The sequence below is a fragment of the Ranitomeya variabilis genome, chromosome 5, assembly GCF_051348905.1.
Source record: "Ranitomeya variabilis isolate aRanVar5 chromosome 5, aRanVar5.hap1, whole genome shotgun sequence".
NCBI classification, from domain to species: domain Eukaryota; kingdom Metazoa; phylum Chordata; class Amphibia; order Anura; family Dendrobatidae; genus Ranitomeya; species Ranitomeya variabilis.
Genome location: NC_135236.1, coordinates 487,487,552 through 487,507,021, shown reverse-complemented (window position 1 = coordinate 487,507,021; position 19,470 = coordinate 487,487,552). Strand labels below are relative to the sequence as shown.

General features: G+C 44.5%; 1 protein-coding gene across 2 annotated transcripts in view; it reads right to left on the bottom strand.

Moving 5' to 3' along the window:
* Window positions 1-2,452: 2,452 nt before the first annotated feature.
* LOC143776308 (oocyte-specific histone RNA stem-loop-binding protein 2-like) overlaps window positions 2,453-19,470 on the bottom strand; it is a 47,573-nt gene continuing 30,555 nt past the window's right edge. For both annotated transcript variants that reach the window (XM_077265549.1, XM_077265550.1), the window contains one exon: window positions 2,453-3,349. In XM_077265549.1, coding sequence (XP_077121664.1) covers window positions 3,230-3,349 — 120 coding nt within the window. In that variant the 3' untranslated portion in view covers window positions 2,453-3,229. The remainder of the gene's footprint in view (window positions 3,350-19,470) is intronic.

Below are 19,470 nucleotides of genomic sequence, written 5' to 3'. Positions count from 1 at the left end.
TGTGGACCATCCCTTCATTATGTCTCTCAATTAAGCAGATAAAAGGCCTGGAGTTGATTTGAGGTGTGGTGCTTGCATTTGGAAGGTTTTGCTATGAAGTAGACATGTGGTCAAAGGAGCTCTCCATGCAGGTGAAACAAGCCATCCGTATCTGCAACGTGTGCACACAGCCTTTCGCGTTTTTTTTCTCTATAAAACCGCATACATTATGCAGCCCATTTAGAATGCATTCCGCAATTTTTGTGCACATAATGTGTTTTTTCTATGAAAAACGCATCGCGGTAAAAAAACGCAGCATGTTCATTAATTTTGCTGATTTCCCACTATATTATTGCATTGGGAACCTCTGGAAAAATCTGCAAAAAAAACCGCACCAAAAACGCGGTAAAGACGCAAGAAAAACGCATGTAGATTTCTTGCAGAAAATGTCCTGTTTTGCTCAGGAAATTTCTGCAAGAAATCCTGAACGTGTGCACATAGCCTTAAAGCTGCGAAAACAAAAAACCCATCCGAGAAATTGCTACAATATTAGGAGTGGCAAAATCTACAGCTTGGTACATCCTGAGAAAGAAAGCACTCCTGAACTCATCAATGCAAAAAGACCTGGGCGCCCACGGAAGACAACAGTGGTGGATGATCGCAGAATAATCTCCATGGTGAAGAGAAACCCCTTCACAACAGCCAACCAAGTGAACAGCACTCTCCAGGAGGTCGGCCTATCAATATCCAAATCTACCATAATGAGAAGACTGCATGAAAGTAAATACAGAGGGTTCACTGCACGGTGCAAGCCACTCATAAGCATCAAGAATAAAAAGGCTAGACTGGACGTTGCTAAAAAACATCTAAAAAAACCAGCACCGTTCTGGAAGAACATTCTTTGGACAGATGAAACCAAGATCAACCTCTACCAGAATGATGGAAAGAGAAAAGTATGGCGAAGGCGTGGTACAGCTCATGATCCAAAGCATACCACATCATCTGTAAAACACGTTGGCGGCAGTGTGATGGCTTGGGCATGCATGGCTGCCAGTGGCACTGGGTCACTAGTGTTTATTGATGACGTGACACAGGACAGAAGTAGCCGAATTAATTCTGAGGTATTCAGAGCCATACTGTGTGCTCAGATCCAGCCAAATGCAGCCAAACTGATTGGTCATCGTTTCATACTACAAATGGACAATGACCAAAACATAAAGCCAAAGCAACCCAGGAGTTTATTAAAGCAAAGACGTGGAATATTCTTGAATGGCCAAGTCAGTTACCTGATCTCAACCCAATTGAGCATGCATTTCACTTGTTAAAGACTAAACTTCAGACAGAAAGGCCCACAAACAAACAGCAACTGAAAATCACCGCAGTGAAGGCCTGGCAGAGCATCAAAAAGGAGGAAACACAGCGTCTGGTGATGTCCATGAGTTCAAGACTTCAGGCAGTCATTGCCAACAAAGGGTTTTCAACCAAGTACTAGAAATGAACATTTAAAATTATTGAATCTGTCCAATTACTTTTGGTCCCTTTAAAAACAGGGTGGCACATGTTAAGGAGCTGAAACTCCTAAACCCTTCATCCAATTTTAATGTGGATACCCTCAAATGAAAGCTGAAAGTCTGAACTTCAACTGCATCTGAATGGTTTTGTTTAAAAATTTTTGTGGTAATGTCTATAACCAAAATTAGAAAAATGTTGTCTCTGTCTATATATATATATATATATATATATATATATATATATATATATATATATATATATATATATATATATAGACCTAACTGTATCTCTGCAACAATGGGTGGGGATAGCATGAGTAACCCTTCTGCAGTCACCATTACATCCTGTGTCAAGGTTAACATGAAAAAATTTATAAAAATTCCCCTTTAAAGTGAGGCACTAATGACATTAACTAAACCTCCCTATAAGCTGTAAAGTTTGTGAAATGCATGTTTTAGAGGCTGAGAATTTCCATACATATGCCTCTACATAGGTGTACATTACTTATCAGCTGGCATGCTGTTACAACTTACTGAGTTTCCTGTCTAGAGTAAGTCTGCTATGTTACTTGGCACCAGTATCCCCTTTATTAAAATATTGCTGTACCATCTTGTTTTGATGTATATCTAGATCTTTCCAGTCATACAAAAATGCAGCGTTCATTAGAGTTATACATGTAAAAAGGTAAACATTGTTCCCCACTATCTTTTAGTACCTGCACTGATTGAAAAGTCCATAGTGGACTACCTCTGAAGTCACTTTAGTATGGTTTGCGTTGTCAAAACAGGGGGTATGTATAAATAATGGCCACCACTCTTACGGTGATGACCCAGCCATCTTAATTAGGTAATTTCAATATATTGAGTCTCATTTTATACCCAATTTGACAGCAGTAAAATAAGGTATGAGTAATTAACAGTAAACAACCAAATTTCAGAAATTACAACAATAGTCAAGCAACACAGGTTAAGAAGTTTATTTTCTCAAATTTGCAACATTACTCCATACATATAAGCACATCAAGTGTACATAGGAGTGATCTTAACCACCATCATTAGTGTTGTAAGAAAACATGAATATACAAAAGCATGGCTTTTATCTTCCCGGAGCATCATCACTCCCAGTGACAAATGGTAAAGTCCTTCTTAAAGCTTTATAGTCCAAAAATTGCAGCTTTTGGTGCTCATTAGGCTTTCATGTACATTTCCATGTGAAAAGTAGTAGTGCACACAAGTAACATTTTCAAAAAAATAAAATCTGATACCACATTATATCTTAAATTAATAATTATTGCGTGATTTATAATTAAAAAAGGCAGAAACTAAACATGGCTCCTGCAATTATTTCACCACCAATTTAGTGCACACCTAGAATATGCCACAGTTGTAGTCATAATAGAAGATTTCCTCTTGGAAATTGCGTAAAACATTTACATAAGTGATTTACAAACAGTGGTTGTAGGTCATTCCACCATGCCAAAGATGACACCATTTGCCAAGACATTGATGGAAGAGTGATCGAGCATATGATTAATCCATGTACAAGTCAAAATATAATTGGGCTGAAAAGTGCACAAAATGTATAAAGTTTTGCATTAAACACATACTAAGTGTATGACCAGTATAAAGAATGTGGTAAAATAAGTATTTTGTCCATGATTGTGTGCAAACCATCAGAGCTGTACTTCAAGCAGTGGCAGGATGAACAGGTCAACATATATCTCCATCTTCAGCAATGACTATTGCCCTAACCAATATGGATAACTAAAAGGTTCTGTACGGCCACAGTACTGTAACCAGTTGTAGCAACTCTGAGATGGGTCTTCTGGATGACAGCCCATGTTATGTACATCAGAAATCTGGGAGTTAAAAAAAAAAACAAAAAAAAAAAAACACAAAAGATCTTAGTGAGTTTCTAAGAGCACAAGAAAACAAAGACAAGCAAAGACAAGTTTGGGGTCCGTACCAACCACCTGTTCAGGCACGGACCCCGAACACCAACTTCACTAGGAAGTCAGTGTTACTGTTCGGGTTTGGCACCCCAAACACTGGATGTTTCCCATGCTGTCATCCGTGTGACAGCACGAGAAACACCCGGCAGCTCTGATCAGCTGCAAGATTAATGCCACTGGTCAGAGCACCGCGTTTCTTTCAGGCCATAGCTAGCAGGGCCGGACTGGCCATCGGGCACTACTGGGAAATGCCAGAAGGGCCGGTGCCAGTAGTGGGCCGCTGCACTGTTCCTCCCCCCGCCAGTGCCGCCGCATTTAACTATACCGGCGTCTATGATGCCTGTATAGTTCAATGCAATGATGGAGGAGAGAGCGTCTGACACTCCCTCTCCCATCATTCCCCGCTCTGCCTCTGACAGTACACTGCGGGTGCGCGATGACGTCATATCATCGCACACCTGCTGTGTCCTGGGCAGACTGCAGCCGCCGAGACAGGAGCAGGGAGCAGCACGGGCAAAAGGAGAGGTGAGGAGAGGTTTTTTTTTTTTGTTTTTTTTTCAACTGGACTGTGGGGCCATTATCCGGGGGGGGGGGGGGGGGGGGCGTTGTTGGTGGGCTAGAGATGAGATGTGGGCTGTGCTCTATATACCCCTGTGTGGGCTGTGCTCTATATAGCACTGTGTGGGCTGTGCTCTATATAGCACTGTGTGGGCTGTGCTGTATACTACTACGCGGGCTATGCTATATTATGCAGGCTGCTATATACTATGCAAGTTGTGCTATATACTATGCGGGCTTTGCTATATACTATAGGGGGTATATTATATTCTATGGGGGAGGCCGTGTTATATACTATGTGGCTGTGTTATATACTATTGCGGGGGTATATTATATTCTGTAGGGGAGGCTGTGTTATATACTATGGGGGGCTGCATTATATATTATGGTATTATGGGGAGGTGGGCTGTATTATATTCTATGGGGGGCTGTATTAGATTTTATGAGGGATGATTGCATCATACTCTGATGGGGCTGCATTATATTCTAAGGGGAGGTGGGCTGTATTCTATTCTATTCGGGGCTACATTAAATTCTATGGGGGGCTGTATTATATTTATATTCTATGAGGGGTGATTTCATCATACTCTATGGGGGGCTGCATTATATTCTATGGGGGGGTTACATTATACTCTGGGGTGGCTGCATTATACTCTGTAGGGTGGTGGCTGCATTATACTGTATGTGGGCTGCATTATACTGTATCGAGGACTATGGGGAATAAGTTATACTATATGAAGAACTATGGGGTGCATTATGCTATGGGAAGTGAATTGTACTACATGGATGACTATAGCGGTGCATTATACTATATGGAGCACTATGAGGAGTGTATTATGCTCTGTGGAGGACTGAGCAGTGTATTTTAATATATGGAGGACTGTGCTCCACATTATAATATATGGAGGACTATGGGGTGTATTTTACTAAACAAGTAAAATGCTGCAAATTCAGATTGTTTTTGCCGGAACAAAAATCATTGTTCTCAGCAGCACATCGCCGCTATAAACTGTAGATGTGCTGCTGATAACATGATACTGTATGGTGATCTGTTAGTGATCGTTCTGTCCCATCATTCTGTCTCAGACGGTGGAAAGAGGCCGGGAAACAAGCGTTGAACAACTTCAGTATGGTCGATCAAACTCATTTAGCGGCCTGAACTCAGCGCATGTAAATACAACAGAAATGCTTTTGTGTGATGTGCAATATGTTAGCATTTGGGGCCCCATTTTAAACTTTGCCTAGGGTCCCACTTTGTACACTTGTAGGCAGGGCCAGTTTTAGGCAAAGATATTATACAGTGACCATGTGACAAGTGGGCCTGTGTAACTTCAAATGCCAGGGCTGAATTTTAGTCCCAGTCCGGCCCTGATAGCTAGTCACCGTCATGGGAAGAAAAGTGAGTGTGCATGCAAGGGTGCCATCATTGGTTCTGGTGGAACGAGCCTTGATGCCCTCAAACCAGAGCACCGCTAGCAGAGTGGGCTAAACTAATGGTCTCGTTTATCCACCTTGCAATGGTAATGTTGCTACCTCACAAGGATATAAACAAGGACTGTATTCCGGCACTGACTAGTTCTAGATACCGTACATGTACTCCAACAGTGTTCTCTTGACAGATTGAAATTTTTCCTCCCCTGAGTTCTTAGGGTTATTACAGAAGGAGGGCAGGACAAGTTATTGACGCCTGTGAAATTCTAAGGCTACCTTGAGAAGGTAGGCCGCAACAAGTCTTAATATAATCCTATGCTCATACCTGTGTATATAGAAGGTTTGTTGAAAGGCCCTGGATATTGCTCACCCTGCAGGCCAAGATCAGTGCAATAAATATAATCGTTTTAAGGGCAAGATAAGCCAACAACTCCTGTAAAGGCTCGAATAGATCTTTAGTCAATGTTTCAGAACCAAAGTATAGATCCCATGAAGGGGGGGGGGGGGGGGGGGGGGGGAGCCTTGGAATTTGGGACTGGCCTGAATCACAGGATTTCATGAACCTTGATATACAATTCTCTTGCAGCCAATAAGTGGGTAACGCACCCAAGGCTGAAACTTGAACCTTGAAGGTACTATTAGCCAGACCTAGCTCAAACCCTCTCTGGAGAAACTTTAGGATGGAACTTCACTATGAGATCTCAGAACAAGTTTCCCATCAAGGACAGGAAACCAACTGATGCAGGGGAGAGATTCCACCATTCTACAACAGTAGTTTCCTGTCCTTGGTGGTAGGATCCCTCTCAGGTGTGCCATCATATGTGAGGGGAAAAAAAAAAAAAAAAAAAAAAAAATTGGACTTTTCTGGATTAAGAATACTGTAGATTTCTGATATCAAAGGGCCACTTTATTCAGCTTCCAATGACCTGCATGCATGCCCATATAGACTGTTTAGGAGGGTTGATCCTACCGACAGATTGCCTTTAACCCATGGCATCTAAGGGATTAAAACTATGGGAAGCCGAGTTCTCCCCAATTCCAGCAGCTTTATCTGGAGCTGAGCTGCAAAAGTCAGTTTTCAGTGCAGTAATGCCTGCGAGAAATAAAGTTCAGACATTTTAAAGATCATTGATGTCATCAGAAAAGCTCAAAAGTGGACCTTGCAATATAGTACAACAGCAAACCTTAAGATGCCTCTGGGAAGGATATTTGAGCACTCCCAACACTAGCATACTGGCCAATTTAAATAGGATCTTTCATTAGACCAACCATGCCCATCTAATATCACCTCAATGTTACATTGTTGGTTTTTTTTTTAACCATCCCTCAGTTTGTTGGAAGGTTTCCTTAATCCCTTAAAGGGAACCTGTCACACCCAAAATCGATGGTGAGGTAAGCTCGCCGTCATCAGGGGCTTATCTACAGCATTCTGTAATGCTGTACATAAGCCCCCGATGTTACCTGAAAGAGGAGAAAAAGACCTTAGATTATTCTCACCCAGGGGCTGTCCCGCTGCGGTCCGGGTCTGATGGGTGTCGCGGTCCGGTCCCTCCCATCTTCATAGGATGACGTCCTCTTCTGGTTTTCACGCCGTGGCTGCGGCGCAGGTGTACTTTGTCTGCCTTGTTGAGGGCAGAGCAAAGTACTGCAGTGCGCAGGCGCTGGGCCTCTGACCTGTCCCAGCGCACAGCAGTACTTTGCTCTGCCCTCAACAGGGCAGACAAAGTACACCTGCGCCGCAGCCACGGCGTCAAGACCAGAAGAGGACGTCATGGAATGAAGATGGGAGGCTCCAGACCGGACCTGAGACACCCATTGGACCCGGACCGCAGCGGGACCGCTCCTGGGTGAGTATAATCTAACTTCTTTTTCTCCTCTTTCAGGTAACATCAGGGGCTTATCTACAGCATTACAGAATGCTGTAGATAAGCCCCTGATGACAGTGAGCTTACCTCACCATCGATTTTGGGGGTGACAGGTTCCCTTAATGGTATGTCCAATATTAAAGTTTAATACCACCAAGTCCAATGTTGGATCCTACACAGCCAGTATCTGCCTTTAGTAGCAGCGATTGTCATCCCTATTACATGACATTGATACAGTGGCCAACTAGAGTCCAATGGGCCCTGGTGCAACATTTGGACCTTGGTCTCAACCTGCATGTTGGTCAGATGTAAGGATTTACAACTCTACAAGGACCCAATGAAGACATACATGTTCGCCCGCCCCCCCCCCCCCCCCCGTCACATCCAGTCTTGTCAAATACTAAAGAATTGCTCAGCTGAAAAACAGATTTCACATTGTGCGCTCCAAAAGCAAGAAATGCACATATCTTTATCAGAACGGAAAATTAAAAAAAAAAAAGCAGAATTAGGAAGCTCAAGTTTTACAAGCTATGTAACTTTTTTGAGCAAGCGAGGTCCTCTTTAAGGCCAGATGAAATTTACCATACTTTGCATATATTGTATCTAAATTATTAAGAGTTAGGCTACTTTCACACTTGCGTCGGTATGGGTCCGTCGCTACGAGTCAGACCAATGCACTTTGTGAAATTTGTGCACGACGAGGGCAGCGGATGCAGTTTTTCAACGCATCCGCTGCTCATTCTGAAGTCTGGGGAGGAGGGGGCGGAGTTTCAGTAACTCATGTGTGGTAGAAAATGGCAGACAAGAAAAACTTCACTTGAACGTTTTTTCGTGCTGACGGTACGCCAAAACACGACGGATCCGTTGCACAACGGAAGCGACGTGTAGCCATCCGTCGCTAATACAAGTCTATGGGAAAAAAAAAAACAAAAAACACCACATCCTGCGAGCACATTTGCAGGATCCGTTTTTCCCAAAACGACGGATTGCTAAAAACGCAAGTGTGAAAGTAGCCTAAGGGCATGTTCACAGGTACACACCAAGGTTACTTACCAGTAGCAGTTTTTTTTCCAGAGCCCATGAAGGCACATCCACCCACCAAGGGCAGGAAATCTTGTTCCCCCTTACCCAAGACAGCACAACTGAGAGATATCTGTTGAATCTGAAACACCTTAGGGAGGGACTACAACTTGCAGCTCCCTTCTACCAAAGGTTACGTCAGCAGAGGAGAATAGTGTAGTGCTTAAAGTATTGCAAGGACCAGGTAGCCTTACAAATCTGATCAAATCGCTACTCTACCAGAACTGTGGCGACCTCCTGGACAGAAGTGAGCCTTGATGCCCTCGGGAACTACAGCACAGCTTACAGAGTAGGCTTAACTGTCTCCCCGATCCATCTTTCAATGGTACTTTGTTACCCCATAACCCTTCATTACCCTGAAAGGCTAGAAACAGGGTCTGACCTGTGTTACTGGCTGGTCATAGACTTATACTGTAACAGTGCCCTTCTAACAAGACAGATTTCTCCTCCCCTGAATTCCTAGGGTTATTACAAAAGGTGGGCAGCATAATTTCTTGACTCCTATGAAAACTTAAATGCTACCTTAGGAAGAAACCAGATCAGGTCATAATATGACCATCCTCATTTGTGTGCAAGGCTTGTATAAAAAGGGCCTATATATCACTCATCTTGCAGGCCGATGTCAGTGCTATCTATATAATTTTGAGGGCTAGATAGATACTTAGCTAACTCCTGCATAGGTTCAATTGGGTCTTTGGTCAAAGCTTCTAGCACTAGCTTTAGATCTCATGGGGGAAACCTAGGGATTGGGACTGGCCTGGACCCACAGGATCTTATAAATTTTGATATCCACTTATTATGCAGTTGTAATCTCGTGGCCAATGCACCAAAAGCAGATACCTGGATCTTGAGCACTAGTAGGTCACCCCAGTTCAAACCCTGTCTGAGGGAACTCTGATGGCACTGACTGGAAGCTTTTGTTCCAATGGCTTTCATAAAAATTCCAAGAATTTCCATCTCCTGCCATAAATTCTTGTTATAGGCTGACTTTAGTAAGGTGGAGACTAACCCCAGTGAAAACCCTCTCACTCCGTATTGCCCTTTCAAAATTCTACGCTGCTAGATAGAAGCCCTTCACTTGAGTGTGGAATATTGACCCCTGCGCAAGAAGCTACAGGATCTCCAGCAGGATCCATGGATCTGACAGATCTTGTTCTTAATAGGGAAAAGCATAGTCTTTGGCCAGAAAGGGGCAATCGGAATAACTCGTCTGATCCTCCATGACCTCTTTACGACTGCTGGAATCCTTGCCATCGGAGGAGAAACCCAAGCAATCCTGAAGTCCCAGGGAATCAGGAGGGCATCAACCGCATATGGGTTTTCCCTTGGGTGTAATGAACAGAACTTTTTCACTTTTGTTGCGTTTGTTACACAAAAGTCTATTTCTGGCAACCTCCATAGACAAGATTATTTTCTGAAACTCCAGAGTTTAGGGCCCATTCCCAATGTATCAGCTTGTTGAGGCTTAGGAATTCTGCCCCTTTATGTGCAGTGCTGTAAGGGACAAAAGCTGTTGTTCTGCTACCTGGAAGAGTTTGTTCGCTGCTTCTATTAGGGAGTGGGATATCGATCCCCAGAGTGGTTGATATATGCCACCATTGCCGATTGTCAGAATGACTCAGATATAATGACCCAGGACGAGAGGGAAAAAAAAGCCCTCTAGAGCCTTTCCTACTGACCAGTTTTTAGGTTTGATGACCTCAGTCATTGAGTGTCCAAGACCCTGAATTGTACGATTCCTCAGGTGTGCCCCCAGCCAGAGTTGCTCGCATCAGTTATTGTGTGGTTTACGTGCCTCACCCATTGGACACCTTATGTTAAATTAGCCCTGTGTCCACCATGAGCGTTAGTTTGACTTCTAAAGAAAGTTAAGTACAACTACTGCAATAATTCATATACAAATAAGGAATCACCTTTAAGAACTTAATATTACCTCCTCAAGAAAAGGTGAAAGAATAAAGCATACAAAACCAATATGGTAAAACTATGTAATGTTTATTAAATAATGTTAAAAGAACACATTAAAAAAAAAGGGGAAGACTAAGAACATCAGAACAATACAAATAAACCCCCATAGTGCAATAAATGGAGAGGGCTAAAAGACATAATTTTATAAAGGGGTACACTCAATAATAAATCCTCTAGTACATAGCCAATATTTATTTTGCAAACATGTATTCGATCAAGATTAAGATATGGCAACAAGAAAAAAAGAGGAAAGAAATAACATAAGTACCCTAAAACAAACTAGTCCATACCCAATAATATCCTGTTCGCTCCAACGCACGTTTCGCCTGGACGTGGCTTTTTCAAGGAGTGCCTTGAAAAAGCCACGTCCAGGCGAAACGTGCGTTGGAGCTAACAGGATATTATTGGGTATGGACTAGTTTATGTTTCAGAGACAACTTTTGTAAGAAAAGAAGGATCAAGACGAAGCACTATTGAATCTTCTCTAACCAGTAGATAAGGTTCTCTTATCGATAAGGCCTGTAATTCACCCACTCTTCTAGCCGAAGTTATGGCTACCAAACAGTTTTAAAAGCAAGATTTTGTGGAGAACAGGAAGACAAAGGTTCAAAAGGTGGACCTGTAAGACCTTGGAGCACCACATTGAGATCCCATGGAGGAACTATGACCTGTTTTCTAGGATTCATTCTAATTGCTGAGGTCAAATCTTTTGATCCAGCGATGACCTGCTAGATCGTGATCAAAGACAGAACTGAGCACAGAGACCTGGACCTTCAGAGTACTGGGTCTAAGACCGATCTCCAAGCCTTTTTGTAAAAAATCTAAATATCCTATGTATATTTGGCTTGAGAGGGTCTGGAAGGTTAGGTAGACAGAAAGATGAAAACTTTTTCCAGATTTTATTGTAGATGGCGTTTGTTACTGGTTTCCTGGATTTTTGCAGGGTAGCTATTACAGGGTTTGATAACCCTTTTGCTTTCAGCACCTGGGCCTCAGTAACCACGCCGCTAAGTTCCATCTCTGAGGGTCTGAGTGGAGAATGGGTCCCTGAAAGAGGAGATTGTCTTTTACTGGTAACATTACTGGCCCGTCCACCTGTAGCTGGATGATCAAGTTGAACCAACTTCTTTTGGGCCATAATGGGTCTATCAATATAATCGGGGACCTTTCTATCCGTATTTTCCGTACAACCTTTGCAAGAATTGGGATTGGTGGAAACGCGTAGGCTAGATGAAAATGCCAATCTTGGACTAAGGCATCTACCCCTCTGGGATTGCCTCTTGGGTTCAAGGAGAAAAAGGTTTTGACCTTTGCGTTTTGGTGAGAGGCAAAGAGGTTGACTTCTGGGAGACCCCACTTGCGTACTAGCATGTTGAATGTTTGATGATCCAAGCTCCATTCGCCAAGATGAATGTCCTGGCGACTCAGGTAATGTGCCTGAATATTGGCAGCACCTTTCAGGTGAATTGCAGTCAGGGACAGTAAGTGTTTTTCAGCCCAACAAAAAATTCGAGCAGAGATTTTCTTTAGGCTGATGAATTCTGTACTGCCCTGGTGCTTGATATATGAGCCACCGTGGTCATGTTGTCTGAATATATCTGAACATGTTGTCCAGAAATCTGACGACGTGCTGCTAACAGGGCCTCTTCCACGGCTTTGAGTTCTCCGAAATTTGACGATTTCCCTCTGATCGACTGGTCCCAAAGACCTTGATAAGGAACATGATTTATCATGGTTCCCCAGCCCCTCTTGCTGGCATCTGACTTGATCGTGGTTAGTGGAAACTGAATCCAACTCACACCCTTGAGGAGTTTTCTGGAATTCATCCACCATGTTAAGGATGCTTTCACTCGCCCTGGTGTGTGAATCCTTTTGGTTAGAGTGCCAGGACGACCATCCCAATTGTCTAGAATGTGGGCTTGAAGGATTCTTGAGTGGGCTTGAGCCCAAGCCACCTACTGTATGCAGGCTGTCATGGAGCCCAAGAGCGACCTTCTCTCTCGGAGAGTAGGAGATCTCATCTCTTAGAATTTTCTGATCTTTACTACTAATGGTAGTCTGATCGTCTAGAAGAAAGGACATTTGTTTTGCCGAGTCCAGAACTACTCCCAAAAATTTCCTGGTTTTTGAGGGTTGAAGCTGGGATTTTTTTTATATTTTTGGAATCCAACCCAGAGACCTCAATTTCTCTAAAGTGGTTGACACATGGGATATCAGGGTCATCTCGGTGGGAGCTACTATCAGGAGATCGTCCAGATAGGGCACTAAACAGACACCTCGTTTCCGGATAAATGACACCGCCTCTGCCATTATCTTGGAGAACACTCAGTGCTGATGAAATGCCGAAGGGAAGGACTCCAAACTGAAAGTGCTCCACTTGACGACTCCCCTGTATCGCAAACCTGAGATAATTTCTGTGTCTTGGGTGATTAGGAATGTGAAAATATGCATCCTTTAGGTCGATGGTTGCCATAAAGGAGTGATGCCCTATCAAAGGAATGGCTGATTTTACAGACTCCATCTTGAACTTGCGATATTTCACATGTTGATTTAGACCCTTTAAGTTTATAATGATACGGACGTCCCCTGATGGTTTGGGTACCAGGAATAATCGGGAATAATGTCCTAGCCCCCATTCAGATTGTGGAACTGGGGAGATCACGTTTGATTTCATAAGATTCCTGAGACCTAATGTCAATAAATTGTGATCTTTTGATGTTGGAAGGGTAGTAATTTTTAGACCCTGAGGGGGGAGAAATTAACTATCAATAGGCCCTCCTTGATAACATTGAGAATCCAGTGGGAACTGGTAATGTTTTCCCACTGACCCATGCATTTTGATAGTCTTCCCCCCGCCGGGTCAGAGTCATTGTTTGTCCTGTTGGGATTGCTGCTGCTGCTGTTCTGGGACAAAAAATTTTCCCCTCTACCTTTTGCGTAGCTCCATCTGCCGGTTTTGCCTTTACCTCTCGCTTGAGAGGGCCGAGACTGTGGGGCACTAAAAAAAATGTTTCCTAGGTGGTTTTTGCTCCGGGAGCACCTTTTTCTTGTCGGTAGCTTTGTCAAGAACGTCATCTAAGGCCAGCCCGAAAACATTCTCCCTTAAAGGGTATGGCACACAATTTGGCTTTAGAGGGGATACCACCACTCCATATTTTAAGCGAGAGAGCTCTTCTGGCAGAGTTGGAAAGCACTAGGGATCTGGTGGCAACTAACAGACTCCAGAGAAGCATCCGCCAGGAAACCAGAAGCCCTATGTAGAATAGGGAGCGAATCTAACATCTCACCTCTTGGAGGTACCTTGATATGAGTTTCCAATTTTTCTAGCCATCGGGAGAGGGCCCTAGCTACACAAATAGAGGCGATGTTAGCCTTAAGGACAGATGAAGTTTCCCATGACTTTTTCAGGAGACATTCAATCTTCCTATCCATAGGATCCTTCAATTGTGAAGAATCCTCAATAGGGAGCGCTGTTCTCTGGGCAACTCTAGCCACCTGAACATCAACCTTGGGAATGTCCAATTTAACAAATTCACCCTCTAGATGAAATCTATGCTTCATTTCTGAAGGGGTGAAAAGGCGTTTCTCAGGCAGTTCCCATTCCTGATCAATCATACTCATGTTAGCGTGTACTGGGAACCCCACCTTTTTCTCCGATCTGAGCCCATCGAACATTTGATCCTGAATAGACTGTGGTTCAGGTTCCTCTTCTAGTCCCATAGTGTTACAAACAGCATACAGTGACTAGATCCTCAATATAATCTGAGGAGAAGAGGTATTTTCTGACCTCAGCCTTAGGTGATACTGGATCTTCCCAACCAACGGATGAGGTATGAGAGAGGTCCGAATCAGATTCCACAACCTGAATCTTCCTCTTTAGCTGGGGAATGTGGTGGCGGAAGTGGAGGAGTAAAAGCTGCCAAGGAAGATTCTACCTCCTGTTTAACAAGAGCGTATTTCATCTAGCAGAGATGGTTGCTCGGCTTTTATTATCCTGTCAGTGCATGGCTGGCAGAGTTTTTTTATCCCAGTGAGGAGGGAATTTAACATTACAGACCAGGCACTTCTTTCTAGGGGTAGATTTTTCTCCCTAAAATAGAAAGGGAGAGAGGAGTGAGGACACAAACCCCCTAATGGTACTACCTCCTGGATCCCATCCCTGCATACACTCACTGTAGCAGGGGTAGCGCTGGGCTCTGCAGATGCAGGGCATGAAGAGCCATCCATACTGAGGGAATTTAGCCTTACCTCAGTGGTGACTTCAGCAGGATGTTATAGAGCTCTGTCCCAGCACCTTCCTCCAGGGGTCGTACACTCCCCCTCCCGGATCCATGTGTCGGACGCCATCAGGCTTGACACGCCGGCCGGCGAAGCCTGGAAGTACTGGCTTCAGGGAGATACAAAAACCGGAAGTGACGTGCGCGACTGCTGACATCACTTCCGGAACGCCGAGCCGAATGGAGGAGAAGCTGGGAAGCTCGGAGAGGAACCCGGCTGGGGATACCAGGTCTGCTTTGCCCTCTTGGGGGCGCGGGAAGGCTGGAAAGGGGTCCCGAGGTACCTGCGTGCAGGACAACGGGAGCAGCACAGGAGGAGGCGAGGAGCGACCGCCAGCTGCCCGGCTTAACAGGCAAAGCCTGTAAGAGGTACTGCAGTCGCCGGCCACTACAGCACATGGAAGACCTCTCCCTGTCCCATGGGGGAACAGGAAAGACACTGGCAAGTGGGAGGTCCTTTTAACCTCTCTATTTCCTGTTCCCCATTGGGGCAAAGAGACAACCTCCATATGCCGTCGTGGAAGGTGACTAGAGAAAACATGTTGATACTGCCATATCTGGAATTTTTTTTTAGTGATCGGCAGGACAGAACATGACTGCAGTTCTCAACTAAAGCACTATGTCAAGACTCAGTTGGATGATAAATATCAAAAAGTCAAGGCTACAGCTCCTGAAGGTTCAATCCTTCTTAGGGCTTATTTTAGACTCCGAGGCAAGTCTATCTCCTGCCAGAAGAGAAGACAGAATTATAGCCCTAGTGTCAGCAGTATTAATCAACCCAATCATGTCCCTGAGGAAAGCCATGTCCCTACTAGGATCAGTGAATTCATGCATTCCAGCAGTACAGTGGGCCCAGTGTCATGCCAAGGCCTTACAGCAGGATGTCCTAGAAGGAGAAAGGAAGCTTCCTGGGCGCCTAGAGGGGAAGATCATGCTCTCCCAGGAAGCGGTAGACTCCATTACCTGGTGGCGGGACCCAAGGAATGTGTCACAGGTAGTGATGAGAGACTTTTCCCGAGCATGCTCAGGTGGTCTCGGAGTATTTGTAAGTGCTCATTTAGTTTGTTGACAGCTGCATGATTTATAGCTGCTAGCCAGCCTGAGTCATGTGGGGGTTGCCTGGTTGCTAGGGAGTCCCCACATGTGTTCAAGCTGTCTAGCAGCTGTAAATCATGCAGCTGCGTCAACAAAAACTAAATCTACGAGCACTTACAAATACTCGGAGACCACCTGAGTGCTCGGGAAAACCTGAGCAACGAGTATACTTGCTCATCACTAGTCACGGAGAATTCCATGGTCCTACCAGATCAGACAGGATCATGACTGATGCAGGCACAGAAGGGGCATGCATCTCAGGGACCGCATAGTCCAGGGGGATCTGGTCAGAAGTAGTGATGAGCGAGTACTCGTTGCTCAGGTTTTCCCCAAGCACGCTCGGGTGATCTCCGAGTATTTGTTAGTGTTCGGAGATTAAGTTTATCGCTGCAGTTGAATGATTTACAGCTATTAGCTGATTACATGTGGGGATTCCCTAGCAACCAGGCAACCCCCACATGTACTCAGCCTGGCTAATAGCTGTAAATCATTCAACTGCGGCGATGAAAACTTAATCTCCAAACACTAACATAATCGGAGATCACCCGAGCGTGCTCGGGAAAACCCAAGCAGAGTATACTTGCTCATCACTAGGCAGAAGCTGGTCTTTCCTCAAACTACAAGAAACTGCTGGCAATAAAGGTGGTGGTAATGGTTTCTTCCCCATTTAGAAGGAAACCATGTTTGCATAATGATGGACAACTGAACTTCAGTTGCCTATATCAATCACCAGGGGAGCACAAAATCCCAGATCCTAATGCAGCTAGCTTGAGAAATTCTCCAGGTTATGGAGGAACATCACAACTATCGGCCCTACACATAAAGGGAAAGGAAAAGAAGGAAGCAGATTCTGAGTAAGACAACCTTAAAGACAGGGAAAATGTGAACTGGATCCATCAATTTTTAAGTAGATTGTGGACCTTTGGGGCAGCCAGAAAACGGTAATTAGACCTACCGGTAATTGTATTTCCAGGAAACCATCCTGACAGCACCATTGGAGGACGTCCTTCTTACCCTCAGTGGGACAGGAACAACAAGCGGTTAAAAGGACCCTCCCCACTCCACCCACCAGTGATTTTCTAAGTACCACATCTGGATGGATGCAAGAAAGTTTATTAACAATTATACACCAATGTTACATCACATTAGTCTATAGTATAAACTTGCAGTGGGAGGGAACTAGTAGTGCTGTCAGGATGGATTCCTGGAAATACAATTACCGGTAGGTCCAATTACAGTTTTCCAGTTCACCACCTGACAGCACCATTGGAGAAATACCAAAGGATGGTAAACTAGGGTGGGACTACTGCATGTAATACTTTTCTACCAAAAGCTAACTGATCTAATGAGACATCTAATTTATAGTGTCTAGCAAAGGTAGAAAGACTGTCCCAAGTCGCCGCCCTACAAATTTGCTCTGCTGAGGCTCCCCCCTTCTCCGCCCATGATGTAAAGATAGCTCGAGTTGAATGGGCTCTAAGAATATCTGAGGGATCTTTCCCTTGGTCTGTATATGCTAGATGTATCATTGTTTTGAGCCACCTAGCAATGGTTGATTTTGCTGCCTTACAGCCTGTATTTGGACCCCCGTACTGTATGAACAAGTTAGTGTCCCATCTCCAACCTTCGTCGCCCCCAGGTATTTTAGAACAGTCTCCCTAACGTCAAGGTTACGGTAAACCCCTTTTGTGTTTCTAGGGTGTTGGCAGAATGAGGGAAGGATTATCTCCTGATTTATATATTTGTTGAGGACACTACCTTGGGGAGGAAGGCTGGGTTAAGTCTTAAGACTATCCTGTCGTCAAAGATCTGAAGATGTGGGTCCTGAGTGGATAAAGCCTGCATCTCCCCCAATCTTTTAGCTGACTTGATGGCAATCAGGAAGGCAGTTTTAAAGGAGAGATTGGCCCATATCTTCTGATAACAAGTACGGGGTTTTACACAGGGCATTAAGGACCAAGTTTAGGTCCCAAGGAGGAGTTGATTTTCTTACAAGTAGTCTCATTTTCTGCGTGGCCCTGGAAAATCTTGCTATCCAAGGATGAGAGGCTAGTGACATATCAAAAAAGACACTAAGCGCTGCAATCTGTACTTTTAAAGTACTAGGCCGAAGGCCTTTCTCAAAGCAGAGTTGCAGGAAATCGAGGATTCTGGGAATGTCAGGTTTTGAGGTATCCACAGGAACCTCTCCCAGAAAGGTACAATAACGCTTCCAGATCTGATTATAAATCGCTGAAGTCACCGGCTTTCTGCTTGCCTGGAGTGTGGTAATGACATCCTCTGACAGGATCTTAGGGTTTGCCATTCAGGATCCAAGCAGATAGGTGTAGAGAGTCTGGGTCTTTGTGGAACACCGGCCCCTGTAGTAGAAGGTCTTGCCTGTTCGGTAGTAAGATTGGTCTCTGACATTCTGGATAGTAGAGAGAACCAGCTCCTTTTTGGCCAAAAAGGAACCACCAGGATTACGGTTGCCCTCTCACCCAGTGTCTTCCTGAGTGTCTTCGGTATCAGAGGAAGAGGCGGAAATGCGTACCGGAGACCTTTTCCCCAATACTGAGACAAGGAGTCTACTCCTGTGGCTCCATCTAGAGGATTGAGAGAAAAATGCTCTGGTTTTTGCATTGACCTGGTGGCAAAAAGATCCAACTGAGGTGTTCCCCACTGCTGGCACAGACTGCTGAATATTTCTGGGTTTAGTTCCCATTCTCCTGGATGTACAGGCGTTCCGCTCAAGAAGTCTGTTACCTGGTTTTTGGCGCTTACCAGGTGAACTGCCGAGATGGATTTGACAGATTTCTCTGCCCATCTGAAGATCTGGTCTGCTAAGTACTGCAGCGGTGGATGTTTTGGACCTCCTTGGTGTCTTAGAAATGCCACTGCTGTCACATTGTTGGACAGTATTCTTACATGTCTGTCTCTGACCTGTGACTGAGCATGGTATAGCACCTTCCAGATCGCATACAGCTCTCTGAAATTTGAAGACCTTGTGGCAATCTGAGGACCATTCTCCCTGGTAGTATGTCCTTTCTATATGTCCGCCCCATCCGAATTGACTGGCGTCTGTGGTAAGTGATACAGGGATTGAGGACCCATGGAACCCCCACTTTTAGGTTCTTCGGTGTGGTCCACCAGTTTAGGGATTTCTTTCCCGACGGAGAAACAATCATCTTGTCCAGAGAGTCCTATCTCCTGTTCCAAGACTTCAAAATCTTTCTGTAACCCTCACAAGTGGAATTGGCTCTACTTCACACAGGGTATACATGCAGTCATTGGCCCAGAATTCTCACTGCCTCTCTTATGGAGGGGGTACTTCTGAATTGGTGTATTTGCCTGATCAAGGCCTTCTGTCTGTCTTCTGGTAAAAAAAAGATGTTCTGGCGTTGGAGTCTAATATGACCCCCAAAAATGTCATTCTGGAATTTGGGACCAGGCATGATTTTTTTCCAATTCACAATCCACCCCAGGTCCTGTAGAATGGAGAGTGTGAAGCTGCAGTCTATCTTGAGAAGTTTCTCCGACCTTGGCATTACCAGAAAGTCGTCCAGATCCGGCACTATGGCAATATTCTGGATCCTTAGATAGGCTACTACCTCAGACATTAGTTTGTTAAAAATTCTGTGCGCTGAAGTAAGGCCGAAGGGGAGACATCTGAACTGGAAGTGATACATTACTCCTTTGTTCATCAGGGAAAATCTCAGAAACTTCTGGTAGGAAGCGTGTATTGGGACATGGTAGTATGCATTGCTTAGATCTA